Below are 19,350 nucleotides of genomic sequence, written 5' to 3'. Positions count from 1 at the left end.
ATACTTTCTCTAAGTAATTTTAATATAGCTTAATTGGGTATTTTTATGGTCATGGTGCATTATTTGTTTAAGACTGAGATTTCAGATATATACCCATGCATTTACATCAATATAGTATGCAATAAATGAGATAATAGAAACTAAGAGAATGTATTCAACGTTCAATTAACTGTGTTAGAAAAATCAGCTATTCTTTTTCTTAAGTTAGTAACTTCACATCGTATACAAATTAAACTCCTCAAAAAAGTAAAAATAAAACTAGCATATGACCCAGCAATTCTACTCCTAGGTATATACCAAAAAGACTTGAAAGCAGACACGTAAACAGCGACTTATACACCAATGTTCATTGCAGCACTATTCATGTTCGCCAAAAGGTGAAAACAACCAAAATGCCCATCAACAGATAAATGGATAAACTAATAAATGGATAAACTAAATGTCCTACATACATACAATAGAATACTACTCAGCCTGTAGGAGAAATGAAGTCTTGATACATGCTATGATATGGATGGGACTAGAAGACACTACGCTGAGTGAAATAAGTCAATCACACAATGACTGGATGGCAACAGGTTTGGTTAAGGAGCCCTCGTGGTGCAGTGAATAAAGCAAGTGGCTGCAAACTGAAAGGCTGGCAGTTCAAAACCACCAGCGACCCTGTGAGAGAAAGATGTGGCAGTCTGCTTCCACAGAGATTTACAGTCTTGGAAACCCTATGGTATCACTATGAGTTGGGATTGTCTCTACGGAAGTGAAACCTTCCTTATTTGCAAATAAAAAGTTTACTGAATAACAGCTTCCACTTATAGGTAGCAGCATCCAATCACATGTATCTCGAATCACTTGAATTTTCTAGAGTTCTATCTCTGTTTAATTTTCTTTCAAAAATACATCCATAAAGTATATCTTGGCTCCCAAATTCAGCAAAGCCAGTGTTAGTGACAGCAGCAACAAGAGCAAAGAAGTATTGATTTAGAAGTGAAACATAAGATATCCCATACAGTTTGGCTAAATATATAATAAGGTGTGTGTACAATGTCCAAATCACATAACATCCTATTTCACAGAATGTATATATGACTATATTCGTAAACATAATTGGGTTTGTAAAAATACACATATATGTAAATCTATACAATAAGTTTAAAAGGGTGCACAATACTTTCAGAGTGATTAACTACGGAATGAGGAGTAGAATTTGGACAGAAATAAATGGAAACTAACTTTTATCATATATATTCGTACTGTTTGAATATTTCAGAATCAGTATGAGGTCTTACATATGAATTAAAAACACATACTTAGGTAGCAGAGGCCTTTAACCTGAGGTCATGATACTTGACACATCTGTGTTGTGGATTCATATTAGGTATTGGAATCAATGACAGGGTGCAAAAAAATTTTTTTTCTATTTCTTTCCTGCTAATTTGAAAATTTCCTTTAAGAACGATGTTTTGTTATTTTAATCGTACTATAAATTACCATGTCACTTCAGACAGGTTTTGAGTAGCAGCAGGTCAATTAACTGGGATATCCCATGAAACCATGACTTTAAACTCCCAAATTGAGAAACCAAATTCAGTGAGGTATTTAGTTGTACATAAGCAGCCTTGGCAGCTTTTTTTTTTTTTTTTTAATATCTATCACACATTTACCAGTTCATCTTTTTACAGGCGTCCAACTTATTGACATCAATGACATTAATCGACTGTGCAACCATTACCCTGAATCTATACAAATTTTCAATCAGCATAAACAGAAGCTGTTTCTTAATAAGCAATAAACTCTCCACCCCCCTCCCTACTACCGCAAGGTACACTACTTAATTAAAAGATTGCATAAGTTGGAGATGACAACTATACTGAAACACTGACTAGTTTCAGTCCTAATGCATCATAACAGAGAATCCTAAAAGTTAATTAGTACATGTAAAAGCTAAATAATTTACATAAGATTCATGAGACCTTGTTACTATGGCCTTTGGAAATGCTCAGGGGTTTTCTGTCTTGAAGGGAGGAATAAAACCGAAGTTACATCTCTTATAAATGGCATCATCAATTAAGAAATGCTCCCAATTCTTATATTACTTTGATTAAAAATATGGAATAATTCAGAAATGCATCTGTTTTCTTTCAGTACAAAGTCTGATGAAACAGGTGCTGTTTCTCAGTGTACTCTGCTCCTAATTTTTGTTTGCTGTATCCTGGCTGACATGATCAAAGAAGAGATTTATTTTCTGTGAGTTGTTTTTGGACATTTCACAGGACTTTGAAATCTTTGAATCAAATGGTTTCTTTGTGAACAAAATTTGTGTTAGAAGAAAATCTCTTTCAATTTACAAACAGAGCAACTGTGATGGTTCTGGAAAGATCTGGTTTTTAGGCCTGTTAAAAGCAGACTGTCCCGGCAAATGTGACCCACTGAACTTATGTATTTACCTGTACTTTCTCCTCAAACCCCATAAAATAAGAAATAAAGTGATTATAGGGTTAAAAATGGCATTAATATAGGAAGCTAAAACTAACGCATGAGTAATGATGACATATCTTAGGAAGCTTGAAAATGAATGCATGGGTGAAAACTGACTTAGTAGGCTGAGATAGATGGAACCTAAGCCTTACTGAAGGAACCCGACAAGAAAGTAAATGATTAATTTCCTTAACATTTAGAAATTTGAGGTAGCTTAGACTTCAGAAATGGCAGCCTAGAAAAGAGCTAAAAGAAAAAGAATTGATTTAATGCTTGTAGGAGCCACAGTGAACCCCCAGATACTGATTTCCTCACCTCCCGTTCAGACTTGGGCAGAAAGCAGGAGGAGGGCAGAAACCCTCACAGAGGTTGTGCCAAGGGCTTCAGAAGTCAGGGTTCCTTGTGCAACTGGGTCTGTCATTAGACATCATACCAAGAAAATGAGGACTCCAAGAGGTTTGCATAGTGAATAATGATACCCTTAACCTCCCTAAAATGCTGGAAGCCAGACCTAAACTGCTCCCACCAAGCAAGAAACAGAATACATGTGTGATGGAGAATTTGTTAACTGTGAAGTAATAATAGGGATACAGATACTGAAGTCGTTGTTAAAATGAGACAATTATTAACCCCAGGAAAAAGAAAATATTACACAAGAGCTGTAATGATAGCAAGCTGCTACGTTTAACCATGGCCAATACTTACGTATTCATAACGTGTTAATACTGAAGATTGTTTAGGCATAGATTTCTATATAACTAAACTTGGTAGATTGGTGGAGAGTTAAATGTACACAGAGGAGTGGTATAAAGGGAAGTAAATCCCTTGCAGGAAATTAATAAGCCGTCAAAATTGAAGGAAAAAAAAAAAACATCGATTTAGATACATGAATGTAAATGACAGAAAAATAGCTATAGAAAGGCTGCCTCTGGACTTAGGGATGGGGAGGGCAAAGGTACAACTGTTTTTTATATGCTTTATAGAACTCTTTGAACCTTTAAATCCTATGGGTGCATTATACTGATAATTTTTAAATAAAGGATTTTTCAAATGAGGGCTTCAGAGCAATACACATGACTTGAGATCACCAGGTTTGGGATTTGATTTTGCTCTACTTTTAAGCTAATAAATGGCTTGTTACTGTTTTATGGGTGCTGAAAGAAGGCACAAGACTCCTGGGTCAGAAACAAAGGATCTATCTGATTGTTCACGAAAAGCAAGCAGCAGGAGTGTCAGCATATTTGACAAAGCTCTTCCTTGCTCTCAAGGCCCCTCGGCATACTACGTTGGTCCCAGGTGAATATAACACACAAAGCCTGTTTATGTCACAGTTGTGGAACACTGAGCTTGGGAATTCCAGTGCTTTTATAGCAAGCTATAAGCAAATGTTCTCTTTGTCCAGGGCAGCAAAGTTAACTCAATTCTGAAAATAGTAGTTGTTACTGCCTTTGAGTAGACTCCAACTATTACAGAACTTCTACTGGTGCACTGAATTTAGACCAACCACCCCAGAGTTACCTATCTTACAATATTTTTAGAAATAAATTAAATAAGTATAAATATTTAACTGTGTATTTAAACATATATAATACGTATTTAAATATATATATGTATAATTTAGAATAGTATCTAGCACAGTAAACCAAGAGGCAATTGTCTTTGTGATACTAAGTTTAGAAATATTAGGAAATAATATAAATACTTCTGATTTTCATAAAGACACTAAAATAAAGTCAGACAACTTTTTTTTAAGTTCTTCAATTAGTGATTGGGATAGACACCAGGCTCTAGGCAACGTTTGCTCAAAAAATAGGTAATATACTAAGTTTAAGGAGGTCAGATATGATAGGCAGCTTGGCAGCTTTTCAAACATTACTACTTCATCAAACCAAGACTTCTTATGGGGCAAATAAAAAATGCCGTAGCCTGTTTGTGTGTCTTGTCTCAGAAAGAGGACTTAGCGTCCTTTCTTACACAAGTAGACATTCATTTCTAAAACAGTAGATGGTGATTAGTTGTCACTTGATTGAGGTTTCTTTTGATGTTCTCTAGACATGTCTTTAATTTTTATGTAATGTTTTGATAAGGAAATTCAGCATAACATCCCCCAAGTTGGCACATATTTTTCATCACTATGAGATTAAAGAAGTCTTTGTTTTGTACCTTAATCAAAAAAGAAAGAAAAGTCAGTAAGTAGATTTTCCAGGATATGATTTATGACAGAAGTTCTACAAACAGTGCTTTTCTTTGCCAAATAATTCCTTTCAAGCACTTTTTTTTTTTTTAATTATGTAATGTCTCTCATTTTATGTCAGAAAAATAGCCAGGATGTGAATTGGACATTACAAACATGGTGAGTGGCTGGAAGATTCTCAGGACGCTATTTACTTCTACCCAAAAGGTCACAGCATTGATGCTCCAAGCCAACATTTGAAACTGGCTGGCCAGAGAGCATTGGATGTTTGGAAAATGAATGTGTGTAAGTTCAAAATGTACTGGAGCATTCACTGCTACTAAACCCTCTGATGAAGCCGAGAACATCGTGTCCACCTACTTTTACAGACACCTACTTAAGACAGGTTTTAACCTGTCTGAGCCATAAAACAGAAAAAGAAAAAAAAGACTTTTGAAGAGTGAACTCTATGAACTATTTTAGGGTATTATGAACTCTGACTTGAAAAAGCTTCCAAACGATCCTCCTGAAAGCCTTCTTTAAAAATTCAACAGCTTCATGTGTCTACGCCTCCCAAATTATGTTCATTTTACCTAACTCACAAAGAGTATTATGGCACATACCATTATAACTTTATAACTATTGTCTACATATAAATGCCATTTTGAAGAGTCTGGTTACATTTTGTACAGCTGCTGGTTACTTTTTAAAGTTGAAATGTTTTCTACATGTGATACAGTCAGTCATTTTTGTGCCAACTTTGTAAAACTGGGAAGGAGGAAGGGGACAGTAATAGGAAATTTCATATGAGTGGGGGTATAGAATATATTAATAATGATTAATAACTAATATTTTAGTGTTTATTGTATGCCAAACACTTGTGTAAGGTCTTTAAGTCATGTATTGCTGTCAATCACTCTCTGGGGTTAGGTACTATTATTTCCTTCATTTTAGAAATGAGAAGACTGTAGTGAGGTAAAGTAACTTGTCTGTGATCACAAAGCTTAGGTTGATTTATCCATCTAGGGAGCTTGTTATCAGGGATCTAGTTACCGACTCCTATTCTTAATTTCAACGGGAATTCCTCCAATAAAAGAGGCTGGCCAGAGAGTTCTCACAAAAGAGTTTGTTTGAATAAGCTTGGGTTTGTTTGAGTCCGAGTCTCTCCTTCTCAGGTCTCAAGAATTTCATGTTTTTGATAATCCCTGAAGAGATTCAGGATAATATACTTTTCCAACATCAACAACAAATACACAAGTGATGCATAAACTGGAACGCCGTTGTATTAATACTTTCTGGAAGGAATTTTTACAAAGCTTTTCCAATGGGTAAATGTTAGTATCTACCATCCAGGTTATCCTACTTTGTGTAAGACCAAATCAAAAGTTTGCTTGGTGATGGTCTAGATAGTTCTTGACTGTCCTGAGATCTGATGAAATACTGAAGTCCAAAACATGAATCCTCACTGTAATAATTAGAATACACAAGTCTTCTGGACTTAGCATATTATTTATGTATTATTCACTAACAATTTGTTCAGTATAGTTACGACGATGGCTGAAATTTGTTACTCAAGGTTGCTTTTCTGCATTCTGCTTTTCCAAGCTCAGAACTCAAATTCTGCTGAAACCGTCATCCCTTTTAGCCACCATCCATGTGATTTTGGGAGAAAATGTGCATTTTTGCATTTGGTATCAATTTTGTAGAATCCAATCCAAATTTCTCTTTTGGGTGTGTCTTCTCAAAGTGTAGATTCTTTTAGATGCGTACAGCCTTCAATAAATCAATAAATGTGTCTACTTGGTTGTTGATACATACAGCTGTATGTATCCCCTCTTCAAAAAAAAAAAAAAAAAGATTTATGTATAAAGGGATGGCCTGTTTTATGATAAATAATGTACCCAGACTGGAGATTTTTATATGAATAGATGTTAGTAGTTACCAAGCAATATTGTTTTTCAGTTGTGCTTTGAACAATTCACCACCATCACCAGTTGCTCTTAAGTCCGTTCTGACTCATGATGAACCCCTATGTGTCAAAGTAGAACTCTGCTCCACAGGGTTTTCAATGGCTGATGTTTCAAAAGTATATTGCTAGAACTTTCTTCTGTGGTGCCTCTGAATGAATTCGAATCTCCAAGCTTTTGGCTAACAGTCAAGCAGGTTAACTGTTGGCACCATTCAGGGACTCCTACCTTAACAATAGATTATTAATATTTGCCATGAATTTCCTTTAAAAAGAGTTATTTTGAATTCTTTCAGATTGACATTAACACTGTCCTGTCCAATGGATCCCCAAAATTTTCCAATGGATGTTCAAACATGTATAATGCAATTGGAAAGCTGTAAGTATGAACAACTTAACTTTCTCTGAATACTTTGAAAAATATAGTTTATATGAGCTTTTAATGGCTTGTATGGATAATTTATTTTCTAATTGTTTTGGTTAGATTTTCACCAAATAGGCATGTATTTCACCAGGTATTGAAAGGAATGATATCTATCAAAACATGTACTCTATACTATCATAAAGAAACAAATAAAAGGTATAGAAACAACAATTTTTAAGTCTGAAAACAGGTATATGTCTCCATACAAACCATCAAAAGTAAAAAGATAATAATCATTAAAAACAAACTTTATTTATTGAGTAGCTGCTATAGACTAAAAAATTTTCGTCTTATTCTCACCACAAAGATATAGTTATTTCCATGTTTTCACATATAAAAATGGTCATTTTAGGTGATTTGACCACTGTGTTCCAATTTATAGAGGTGATTTTAACAAACCAACTCTCTGGCTCCAAAGGTGTGATCTGCCATACCTTCCTACAGCCCCTTAACTACTGTTTGTTCAGCGTGTACTCTGCTGGGTATGTTATGCATGTTAACTCAAGAGAGAAAAGAATTTCTCACATTTTATCAGAAACTTATGCAAGCTTGCAGGCATCCTTTACACTTATTCTTCCAAAGTGCATCCAGATACATTATTGTTAATGTTAACACAAATGAAACCTTTAGAACCTTCAGTTTCTCTGAATTTGTGTCATCAACCATAAATTAATTGCTTTGTAGTGTTTAATCCCATTTAAAAAGTCAGAATTATGCACCATTTTTTTTCTTGTAGCCCTGTATCTATTGTACCAGGGGAAAAAAGCCTGTTTTGAAGTGTTCCTTGGGGAAAATTTGAGGGTATAGAGTGGCTCTGAGTCCGAATCCACTTGACAGCAAAGGGGAGGGATTTGCTTTTTGGTTGGTCACTTCCGGGTCTGAGGCAAGATATGCAGTATGATGCTGCCACTAGATGGCGTGCCTGCCTCGTGGGAAGTGCCACCATTCCCTATATTTGGTTTCTCTTTAAAATAAGTAGAAACATCAATTTGTTTGATAATAACCGTTTCTTGTTAAATTTAATGCGTTAGTTTTGTAAGTAGTTCTTAAATGTCAAGCATACATATAAATAAAGAACTAAAATAAGTGAGGGGAAAATAATATCGTTTTAGTTAGGCGGGTACTTAGCAATATTAAATAGGAGGGGCAACGGAAGATTCATAGCAGCGCAGATTTCTGAACTGTACATAAAGAAAGGCATTTTGAGAACAGCCGTATTCTTTATCTTTGTTGCAACTAGGTAAATGGTAGGAAATAGAGAAAAAAATATGTGCAAAACAGTCTAAGACAAGACTGGTACACTAGTTAATAAGCACTGGATGTTGGACATTATTCAATAGTAAGGAGCTGTTCAAGATTTAGGTGCAAGAAAATGACTTCGTTAATATTACAGACCACCACCAATCAGTTTCTGTACCGTGGTGGCTGGTGTGTAGCTATGATGCTGGAAGCTATGCCACCGGTATTTCAGCAGAGTTTCCACACTAAGACAGACTAGGAAGAAGGGACTGGTGATCTACTTATGAAGGTTAGTCCGCGAAGGCCTTATGGGTCACAGCAGAGTATTGTCTGATACAATGCTGGAAGATGAACCCCCTGGGCTGGAAGGGACTACACAATGGCCACGACAATGGACTCAGACATACCAACGACCATGAAACTTGTGCAGGAAGGGCAATGTTTCATTCTGTGCTAGGTGCGATGGCCATGAGTTGGAGCAAGTTCAACAACAACTAATAATGACTTGCCTCAGAAGAGTATTTCTGCCAAATGAACCAAGATTATTTGAGAAGATTTCGTAATATTCCAGCAAAAAGAATAGAAAGTAGGGACAAAAAGGAGTGATGTGAAATATGCAAACAATAGAGGTTGATACAAATTGGATGTGAAAGCTGCAGGCACCAATGAATCAGGGCTGAAGAGCTTAGATAAATGGGAGCTTTATCAGAAAAAGAGAACATACGACGAGAAGTACCTGATGAAACGCATATTGGTAAATCCAATTTAATGTGTTTCAGACTTTTTGGACACTAATGTCTAAAGCCAAAGGAAGATGTTTGAAATAGAGAAACACTTTAAGAGACACGTACTGAATGCTTCAAAGAATCAAAGGCATTAATTTAAAGTCAAAATACGGAGAAGAAAAACAAGGACACACCCTTAAGAAATGCCTGTATTTGGGGTTTTTCAAAGAAATTCCAGATCAGGGGTTGTCATAGAGGGCAAATTAAAGGCAGTATTATTCATTCTCAAAAGAGAAGAGGAATTCAAGGAGAGTGTTTAATAGGAGCAAATGCTGAAAAAAAAGTTTTAAAAACAATCATTAAAAAAACAGTCATTGCTATTATGACAATCAAAGAAAAATTTGATTAAAATGATGAGGGTCAAAGTTAGATTCCAAAGAGTTAAAAAAAATAAATACATAAAGTGGGTGATGAGAAAGTGGGAGTAGTGAAAGAAATCTGTTATTATGTGAATGTTAGTTATTAAAGAAAGATGAGAAGAATTACATGCCTGAGGGATAGCTGAGTCACTGGACTTCTTTTATGGAATAAGGGAAGATCACTGGGGTTATTTTGCAAGACACAGGGCTGACATAACAAGATTTTGCATATTTCTGCCTTACCAAGAACGTTTCCAAATCAATATAAAACTCAAAGTGGAAAAATGGAGCTTCTTGCCTCTACCCCTAATTCCTCTTTCAGGAATAATGGGATTAACTCAACTGGCCGTTTATTATTTCAGAAACATTAAACATCCCCTAACCTCTTATTAGAGATTATTTTAGCCCACAATACAGACAATGTTTACTAAACACCATCAGCAGACATTAAGAAAATCCTGTCAAAGTAGAAGTTACTAAAGAAAAATTCTTGTTAATCGAATTATTTTGGATAATTTTTTACATAATGGCCTTAAAAGGACAAATTAATGAGTTTGAGTAAAAATGAACAAGAGAGTAGTTTCTAAAAATACTCAGGAGCTGTAAAGGGTCCATTGTCTACTGCTGAATGAATCGTGACTGCAGAGGGAGAAAACAAGGCAAATGGAGGTGAGAGATATGGAAAACAAGAGGGAGAGAAACATGATTTAAAAGCAAAAGTCTCAATGGCCTGTGATGATCAAATGAACTTACTGAAAGTTAATAAACATTCAATATATGTATGTCAGTGGTGAGGACTCTTCTAAGTAGCCTGGGAAATATAAATTCCTTTATTCATCAATTTAAAAAATCTATCAAATATCTGGAAACCCTGGTGGCATAGTGGTTAAGTGCTAACCAAGCGCTAACCAAGAAGGCGGCAGTTCAAATACATCAGGCGCTCCTTGGGAATTCTGTGGGGCAGTTCTACTCTGTCCTATAGGGTCCCTATGAGTCGTAATTGACTTGATGGCACTGGGTTTTATCAAATATCTGATATATGCCTTGTACTATACTGGGTGATGTAGCAATAAATACTGCACAAAAGTCTCTGTTTCAAGGATTTCAAGGACTAGTGGAGGAGTTATTTGTTGAATGTAATAATTCAATTAAAGATGATAAGCATATATAAACAGCAAACTAAGTTAGCACGAAGAAGAAAGTGAATAAGGGAAGAGCTATATAGAGGGTAAATAAATAAATTGGAATAATGCGTTTTATTTAAGTAAGCAAGTGCCCCACACAAACCCAAAATTATATACACATGACTTGGATTTAAAATCTTGGGTGATATAAATTATTATATAAATTATTAGTGAGGAGAAAAAAAGTCGTAGAGAGGAGATATGCAGGGAGAATCCAAAGGGAAGGAAATTTTTCATTAGAAATTGATGAGAAAAACAAAGACAAGTATGAGTCTTCATTAGTTAAGGATAACAACCAAAACATAAATATAGAGTGAATAACTTAAAAGCCAGAACTAAAAATTTCTATTCACCTAATGAAATATGGGAAAGATGAAAAACAAAAGAAATAAAAATAACATATTGTATATATATACACTTGTATATACACATAAAGCATATATATGTACAATACTTTATTTCTATTCCTTTTATTTTTTTCTGCTTGTTTTTTTTTTTTTTTTCCCCACCAGTCTCTGAAGGACATCATGCTCTGTAAAGCAGAGGGTCAGTGAAAAAGAGAAAGACCCTAAACCAGATGCATTGACACCAGTGGCTCTAACAATGGGCTCAAGCACGACAATTGTGAGGATGGCTCAGGGCTGGGCAGTGTTTTATTTTGTTGTACATAGTGTCGCTATGAGTTAGAACTGACTCAATGGTACCTAACAACAACATATATAAAGCATAACAAGAGAGCAAAAAATAGCTCTCAATATCAAAACTATTAAAACAAATGCAAATAGATTAAATTCACATAGCAAGATAAAGAAATTCCCAAAATTGAGGTCCACAAATGTCAAGATTAACAATATATTCTCAAATAAACACTTCTTAAAAATAGCATGCAAGAAAATTTGGAAGAAAAATGGAAAATTTGTATCAGACAAATATGTCTTAGAAAAATCCATGATAATGATTTCAATTAAATAAATTGTAGAAAAAAATAGATGGCTGCCTGTATTTTGACAAATTTTATAACCTATTCACACTCTGATGAAACTCTAAGAAAAATAAAATTAGATTACATATAAAAAGTACAGAATGAAGGGAAGGAAATAGTAAATAACCATATTAGAAACAGTAAAAGAATTTTCAATGAAACTCTACCTTCTTAAGTCATATCTAGTGGCTTGCCACTAGAAAGGACTGCAGAATCTGCTCAGGTGACTGTGGAATAAAAGCCAAAGTTTTATTTGAAGAGGAAGAAGTCTGTGGAAAAGAAATCCATGTAGATACCTAATTTAATCCTAAATTTATGAGAAGTTCGAAGAGCTGAGGCAATAATGAGAAAAACAAAAGAAACTTTTTGAAGTCTTCAAGAGATTTGCTAACTAATGGGAAGAATTAAGCATAAAGACGGTTCTACCAAAGTTTCTCTCAATCGGAAGAATTGAATGTTCTACATTATGAATTAGAAAAAAAAGTAGGAGATTAACAGAAAAAGTTGAGATAGATTTCTGCTTGAACATGTTGCATTTCATGTGAAAAAAAAGTTCAATTAGGAATTTATTTTCGATTATTTGAAGTTTTGGATTAGAGCTTGAATTAGGAGTGGTTATGGAGATACAGGGAAACCCTGGTGGCATAGTGGTTAAGTGCTACAGCTGCTAACCAAGAGGTTGGTAGTTTGAATCCACCAGTGGCTCCTTGGAAACTCTATGGAGCAGTTCTATTCTGTCCTATAGGGTTGCTATGAGTCAAAATCGACTCAATGGTAGTGGGTATTTGGTATGAAGATATGGAGAAATACGTTTAGAAATCTTGTATACAGTCATGAATATAAATGAGCTCTCTAAAGAACATGAATATGGAATATGAGGAAAAAGAAAGAACAAGGGAAAGAGAGCATCACATAATTTAGGAAAAATTGAGGACAGAGGAAGAAGTAAAACAGAGAGACAATGAAAAACTCTTTGTGACATTCTAAAAATGTTTCCTAGGGGTTTTTTTTTTGTTGTTGTTGTTGTTCTTAAATAAATGTCATTAACATAGTTTTATTAATCACAGGGGTGTAGATTCATTCCATTGTACATAAGGTTGCCCTGAGTTGGTGCTGACATGACGGCATCTAACAGTAGCAAATTCCTAGAACACTTGAACTTCACAAAATCGAAAATTGACATTAAGGATAAATCAAAATGTGTTAGCTGTAACAAAAATGGTGTTCACCATAGTGGTCTACTCTGCTGATACTTCAAGTCAAATGAAATAATCGCAGTAAAATTCAAACTTTACCCGTACATTGACTTCGAAAGCCATATCCCGTCACTGAGAATTCCACTGAAGCCAAAGGAATGTTAACTCCATTTATATGTTCCAAGTTCACGTTTCCCTTATCAAATGTAAAGGCTCACCCCATAACAAACTTATTCCTCAACTCTCCACAGAGTATCACCTGCTACTTTTATATAAGCCAGAAGTTCGACATCCCATGTATTCCTTTGGTATAGAATATCCTTCAAGAAATCTCACAAGAGAATTCTGGGATAAATACGGTGATGCATGCCTTTGAGTGTGAATAAAAAGTGTAGGTTTCGTTTGTTTCTCTTTCTCTTAAATACTTATTTTTTACTCTCAAGTTCAGCCAGAAAACACAGGCCAGTTACCATGACAACTTGCCTCTCCAAAATTTTTATCCATGGACCAAAACACCAAGCCCACTGCCTTCAAGTAGATTCTTAATGAAGTAGTAATAAAAAATAAATTGTGTGTGCACAGAGATGATTCTACAGTGAAGCTCTTCTTTCCATAAATGCTTTATTTAATTTATGTAGTATTAAATAATTTGATTTCCGATTTTCTTGTGCAGTTATTGCACTAATATATCAAACTGAGTTAGAGTTCCTAACAAAGATGAGCTAAACAGGTAGTCCCCGACTTACGATTTGAGTTACCATGAACTGCGCTTACAACTACCTTTTTTGTTTATGACTTGTGTATTTTTATGTGTGTGTCAAAATATTACTGCAAGTTTATATGTAGTGTTTCCAACCGCCAAAGGCAAAAAGATTAGATTTACAAAGATACTGATAATAAAAGGCAATCACAATAAAAAATAAAAATTAAAAAATGAGGTATTTGACTTGTGTCAGAACTGACCTATGATGGAATGATTGAAACGGAGCCCCGTGCTAATTCAGGGACTACCTGTATACTCAGTAGTCGCTAGCTTGACTTCTCAGGATTAGGCTGTATTCCCTTAGTCAACTCCAGGATCCACTGCATGTTCCTTTTTTGTTTTGTTTTGTTTGCTTGTTTTTTTTAACTGTATAAATTAAAACGTAAAGCTCTCTTTTGGAAAGTCAAATTTACATTGATATCACAGTTTTACTTATAGATGCATTTTGTTTACCTTGTAAATAGCTCATCTATGAGGAAAAGAAATACAGTTGCATTATAATTTAGATTATGCCCTTAAGAACTTTACACTCCAAAAAGGAATAGAATAAATGGAAAAATGAAAGGTTTAATTTTCAGCCTTTTAAACAAAAATTTCTAAATGGGCAATTTTTCCATCAGTGAAAAAAATAGGTTTTTTCCCCCCCTTAATCATGGAATAATACTGGTTAATATTTAGAGTCATAATAATAAAGCTTTGTTATTAATTAAAACATCAGATACATAGATGTCAGATATATAAGGTATCACCATATACACAAAGATCTGATTTTTTTATTTTTTATATCTGAAATGTGGATAACAAAAGGTGAAACATTACCAATGTGTAAAAGTTAAAGACATTTTGATTATTTAAGTTCAAAAAGAGATGATAAAAAAATTATTCAGTAAAGAAAAGGCTGTTTTCCACAAAAAACAGCCTTCATTCTTAAAATTGAAGAAAAACTAATTCGTAAGAGTCAACCTGAAAAAAAAAAAATGTACTGATGAAAATGTAACAAACTTTTAAAATAGGTTTTAATGGAGATTTTGGACAGAAATTTCTAAACATAGATGAGGTATTTTCAGTATTTAATTTTTCGGATTCATTTCAAAGCCACTTCTGATATTACTTAAACTGGTTATTCTAGGATATATGCTAAGACTAGCTCAGGCAGAAAATAGGCTCAGGCGATGACTTTTCACAATTATTTCCTAAAAATCTCTACTGTTATTCAAATTCTTTTATAATTTAGTACTGTGGATGTCATTTAAAACAATGCTCTGCCTTTTGCCTGACCAGTCATAAATACAATTATTTCCTGTTTTCTGAGTATCTGCTATTTAAGCCTTTGTAGATTAGAAAGCACAAGTCCTCCCAAGACAAAAACGTTCATTAATGCATTAGTTTTAAAGTTATCTCCCACTTAACAACTAAATAGTCTATCCTAAGTATATCTCTTCTCTCGATCCATCCAAATCTTTGTAGATTGTGATTTTGCTGATTTTCAGGGTTTTTTAAACACTTGAAAATGTAACATAAATATGTAGCCAAAAATCTAACAAAAAGATGGTGTCACAATAGATTTATATCTGATTTCATCTTGCTGTTGCTATAAGTCGTGGTTGGGTCAGTTCCAGTTGATAGCAACACTATGTACAACAAAATGGAACACTGCCCCATCCTGCAGCATTCTCTCAATCATTGCTATGTCTGAACCCATTGTTGCAGCCATTGTGCCAATCCATCTGGTTGAGGGTATTCCTCCTTTTCAATGAGCTTCTACTTTACCAAGCATGATATCCTTCTCCAGGGAGTTGTCCCTCCCGAAAACATGTCAAAAGTGCATAAGATGAAGTCTTGCCATCATTGCTTCTAAGGAACATTCTGGCTGCCCTTCTTCTAATACAGACTTGTTCATTCTTCTGGCAGTCTGTGGTATATTCAATATTCTTCCCCAACACCATAATTCATTCTTCTTTGGTCTTCTTTTAGTCCTCAAAGTGACATCTTTGCTTTTGAACACTTTAAAGAGGTCTTTTGCAGCAGATTTGCACATTGCCATATGTCATTTGATTTCTTGACTGCTGATTCCATGGGCATTGATTGTGGATCCAAGTAAAATGAAATCATTGACAATTTCAATATTTTGCCCATTTATTGTGATGTTTCTTACTGGTTCAGTTGTGAGGATTTTTGTTTTCTTTATGTTGAGGTGTAATCCATACTGAAGGCTGTGGTCTTTGATCTTCATTAGTAAGTGCTTCAAGGCCTCTTTGCTTTCAGTAAGCAAGGTTGTGTCATCTGCATAACACAGGTTGTTAAAGAGTCTTCCTCCAATCCTTATGCCCCATTCTTCTTCATATAGTCCAGCTTCTCAGATTATTTTCCAAGCCTACAGATTTAATAGATATAGTGAGAGGATACAACCCTACTATGCTCGTTCCCTCAGTTTAAACCACACAGTACCCCCTTGTCCTGTTCAAAGGTCTATGTACAGGTTCTGCATGAGCACAATTAAGTCTTCAGGAGTTTCCATTCTTCTCAATGTTATTCATAATTTGCTATGATTCACACAGTTGAATTAATTTGCATAGTCAACAAAACACAGGTAAGCTTCTTTCTAGTATTCTCTGCTTTCATCCAAGATACATCTGACATCAGTAATGGTATCTCTTGTCCTCATCTGAATTCACCTTGAATTTTTGGTAGTTTCCTGTTGATGTACTGCTGCAACTGCTTTTGAATAATCTTCACCAAATTTTACTTGAGTGTGATATTAATGATATTGTTTGATAATTCCTGCATTTGGTTGGATCATCTTTCTTTGGAATGAGGACAACTATGGATCTCTTCCAGTCAGTTGGCTAGTAAACTGTCTTCCAATTTTCTTGACATAAAAAAGTGAGCACCTCCAGAGCTGCATCCGTTTGTAGAAACGTCTCAATTGTATTTTGTCAATTCCTGAAACCTAGTGTTTTTATCATTCCTTTCAGTGTAGCTTGGACTTATTCCTTCAGTACCATCAGTCCTTGATCATATGCTGCCTCCTGAAATGAATGAACATCAATCAATTCTTTTTGGTACAGTGACTCTGTATGTTCCTTCCTTCACTTCTGATGCTTCCTGTGTTGTTCAATATTTTTGCCATTAAACCCTTCAATAGTGCGACTCGAGGCTTGAATTTTTTCTTTAGTCCTTTCAGCTTGAGAAATGCCAATTCTCTTCTTCCCTTTTGGTTTTCTAACTCAGGTCTTTGTACACTTCATTATAATACTTTACTTTATCTTCTTGAGTAGCCCTTTGAAATCTTATGTTTGGCTGTTTTACTTCATCATTTCTTATATTTGCTTTAGCTACTGTACTTTCAAGAGCAAGTTTCGGAGTCTCTTCTTTGTGCCTTCTTCATCTATGATGTCTTTGATGTCTTCCCACAACTCTGTCTGGTCTGTGGTCATTAGTGTTCAATGTGTCAAATCTATTCTTTAGATAGTCTCTAAATTCAGGTGGAATATACTCAAGGTTGTATTTTGGCTTGCATGGACTTGCTCTAATTTTCTCTTGGCTCAACTTGTACTTACATATGAGCAATTACTGTCTGTCTCACGGTTGGCCCCTGGCCTTTGTTCTGACTGATGATATCGAGCTTCTCCATCATCTCTTTCCACAAATGTTGTCAGTTTGATTCCTGTTTTCCAGCTAGTGAGGTCCGTGTGTATGGTCACTGTTTATGTTGTTGAAAAAGGTATTTGCAATGAAGAAGTAATTGATCTTGCAAAACTCTATCATGTGATCTCTGGAATCATTCTTATCACCAAGACCATATTTTCCAACTAGCAATCCTTCTTCTTTGTTTCCAACTTTCACATTCCAATCACCAGAAATTATCAATGTGTCTTGATTGCATGTTTGATCAACTTTAGACTGCAGAAGTTAGAAAAATCATCAGTTTTCTCATCTTTGGCATTAGTGGTTGGTACATAAACTTCTATAAGAGTTGTATTAACTGGTCTTCCTTGTAGGTGTATGAATATTATCTTGTCACTGTCAGAATTGTACTTCAACATAGATCTTGAAATGTCCTTTTTGATGATAAATGTGTCACCATTCCTCTTCAATTTGTCATTCCCAGCATGGTAGACCACAAGATTGCCTGATTCAAAATGACTGACACCAGCCGATTTCATCTCAATAATTCCTAGAATATTGATCTTTATGTGATCCATTTCATTTTTGATGACTTCGAATTTTCCTAGATTCATAATTCGTACATTCCAGGTTCTCTGATTATTAATGGATGTTTGCAACAGTTTTCATTTTGAGTTGTTCCACATCAGCAAATGATGGTCCCTAAAGCTTTATTCCTTCTGCCTCATTAAGATCAACTCTACTTTGAGGAGGCAGCTCTTCCCCTGTTGTATTTTGAGTGCCTTCTGAGCTGAGGGCCTCATCTTCCAGCACTATATCAAACAATGTTTCACTGCCATTCATAAGATTTTCACTGCCCAATTTTTTCAGGAGTAGACTGCCAGGCCCTTCTTCCTAGTCTGTCTTAGTCTGGAAGCTCAGCTGAAACCTGTCCACCATGGGTAACCCTGCTGGTATTTGAAATACCAATGGCATAGATTTCAACATCACAGCAACTCACAAACCAACACAGTATGACAATCTCAGGTACGTGGGCAACAGGTTTTTTAGTATCCCTTAGAGTAAACTTGAATATATTCCCAGCTTCAGTCTCTTAACAGCTTTTCAAGAACTTTCTCATCTATCTGAGATTTTATACAGCCTCAGCAATATAATCTGACAAGTCTTTCTGTGCCCTAATATGGATAAAATTGTAGGTATGTTCTCAATGCATCGAGCATTGTTTTTGATATTTATATTTGATTTGTAATTTATCTCCTTTACTTCATTGCATTTTACTGCATTTTTTCAAGGAAGCTTAAGAAAGATGTTTGCTATCAAATGATATGTCTCTTACAATGACATTGTAACCACAAAGCCTAGTTCCTTCTACCTAAAATGTGTTTCCTGCAGATCTACACATAGATTGACCCTTTGCATCATTCCAGGAAGATATTCCTGACCACTCCTTCTCAAGTAGCTCTCTACTCCCCAATTGTTTCCTGCCCTATTACATTATAACATTTCCATGAAATAGTTTTTTTTTTTTTTAATTTCTTTGTTTACTTTCTATTGCGTCCTCCCCATTGCATGCGCGTTATTTATAGCAAAGCTAACACGGCTTAAATATGGGTTAAATAATCATGCTTATCCCAAGGACTCATTAAAAAGAACATCAAATCTCCTGCTGGAAACAGCTTCCATCTTTACTACCAGTACCTGGGAGGACTCCTTGAGGCTTATGGGCATCGTATTTCCCCAGGCTCTAGTTTCATCTCCTGCCATGATACCACCAAGAGCTTCCTTTATTCAGTCCCTCCTCCTGACTTTCAGTAGTCCATTTACTGAACACCCCAAATCACCCGTCATTTAAAGCATTACAATCCTTTCTCTGTAATGCTGCCATTTGCTATTCTTTACTGCTCAGAGCAGCCCCCTTTTCTTTCTTCTTTAATTAAGGCCCCAAATTAACCCAGTTCCCTAAACCCTCATATTTTCTACCTAAACCAAATGGCCTTTCCATACACTTTCGTAAGTAGGATAGCACCTTTCCGAGAGATAGTCCCAGTGTGCATTCTCAATAATTCTTTAAGCTATGCAATTCATTAACAGCTCCATATATAAGAGAAGGAATTCAGGAAAATGGGTACTTACTTTTAATCTTTCATTAAGAAGCTATATAAATCCATCAACTTTTT

The 19,350-nt window shown here is 35.2% G+C and overlaps 1 protein-coding gene across 1 annotated transcript in view; it reads left to right on the top strand.

Annotated features, from left to right (window-relative positions):
* LOC126069858 (glycine receptor subunit alpha-3-like) overlaps positions 1-19,350 on the top strand; it is a 186,031-nt gene that overhangs the window by 63,162 nt on the left and 103,519 nt on the right. Inside the window, exon 6 of the mRNA XM_049873491.1 lies at positions 6,911-6,993. Coding sequence (XP_049729448.1) covers positions 6,911-6,993 — 83 coding nt within the window. The remainder of the gene's footprint in view (positions 1-6,910; positions 6,994-19,350) is intronic.

This window comes from Elephas maximus, chromosome Y (genome assembly GCF_024166365.1).
Source record: "Elephas maximus indicus isolate mEleMax1 chromosome Y, mEleMax1 primary haplotype, whole genome shotgun sequence".
Lineage (NCBI taxonomy): Eukaryota > Metazoa > Chordata > Mammalia > Proboscidea > Elephantidae > Elephas > Elephas maximus.
Note: the sequence above shows the minus strand (reverse complement) of the source record. Positions and strands in the feature narration are given on the sequence as shown.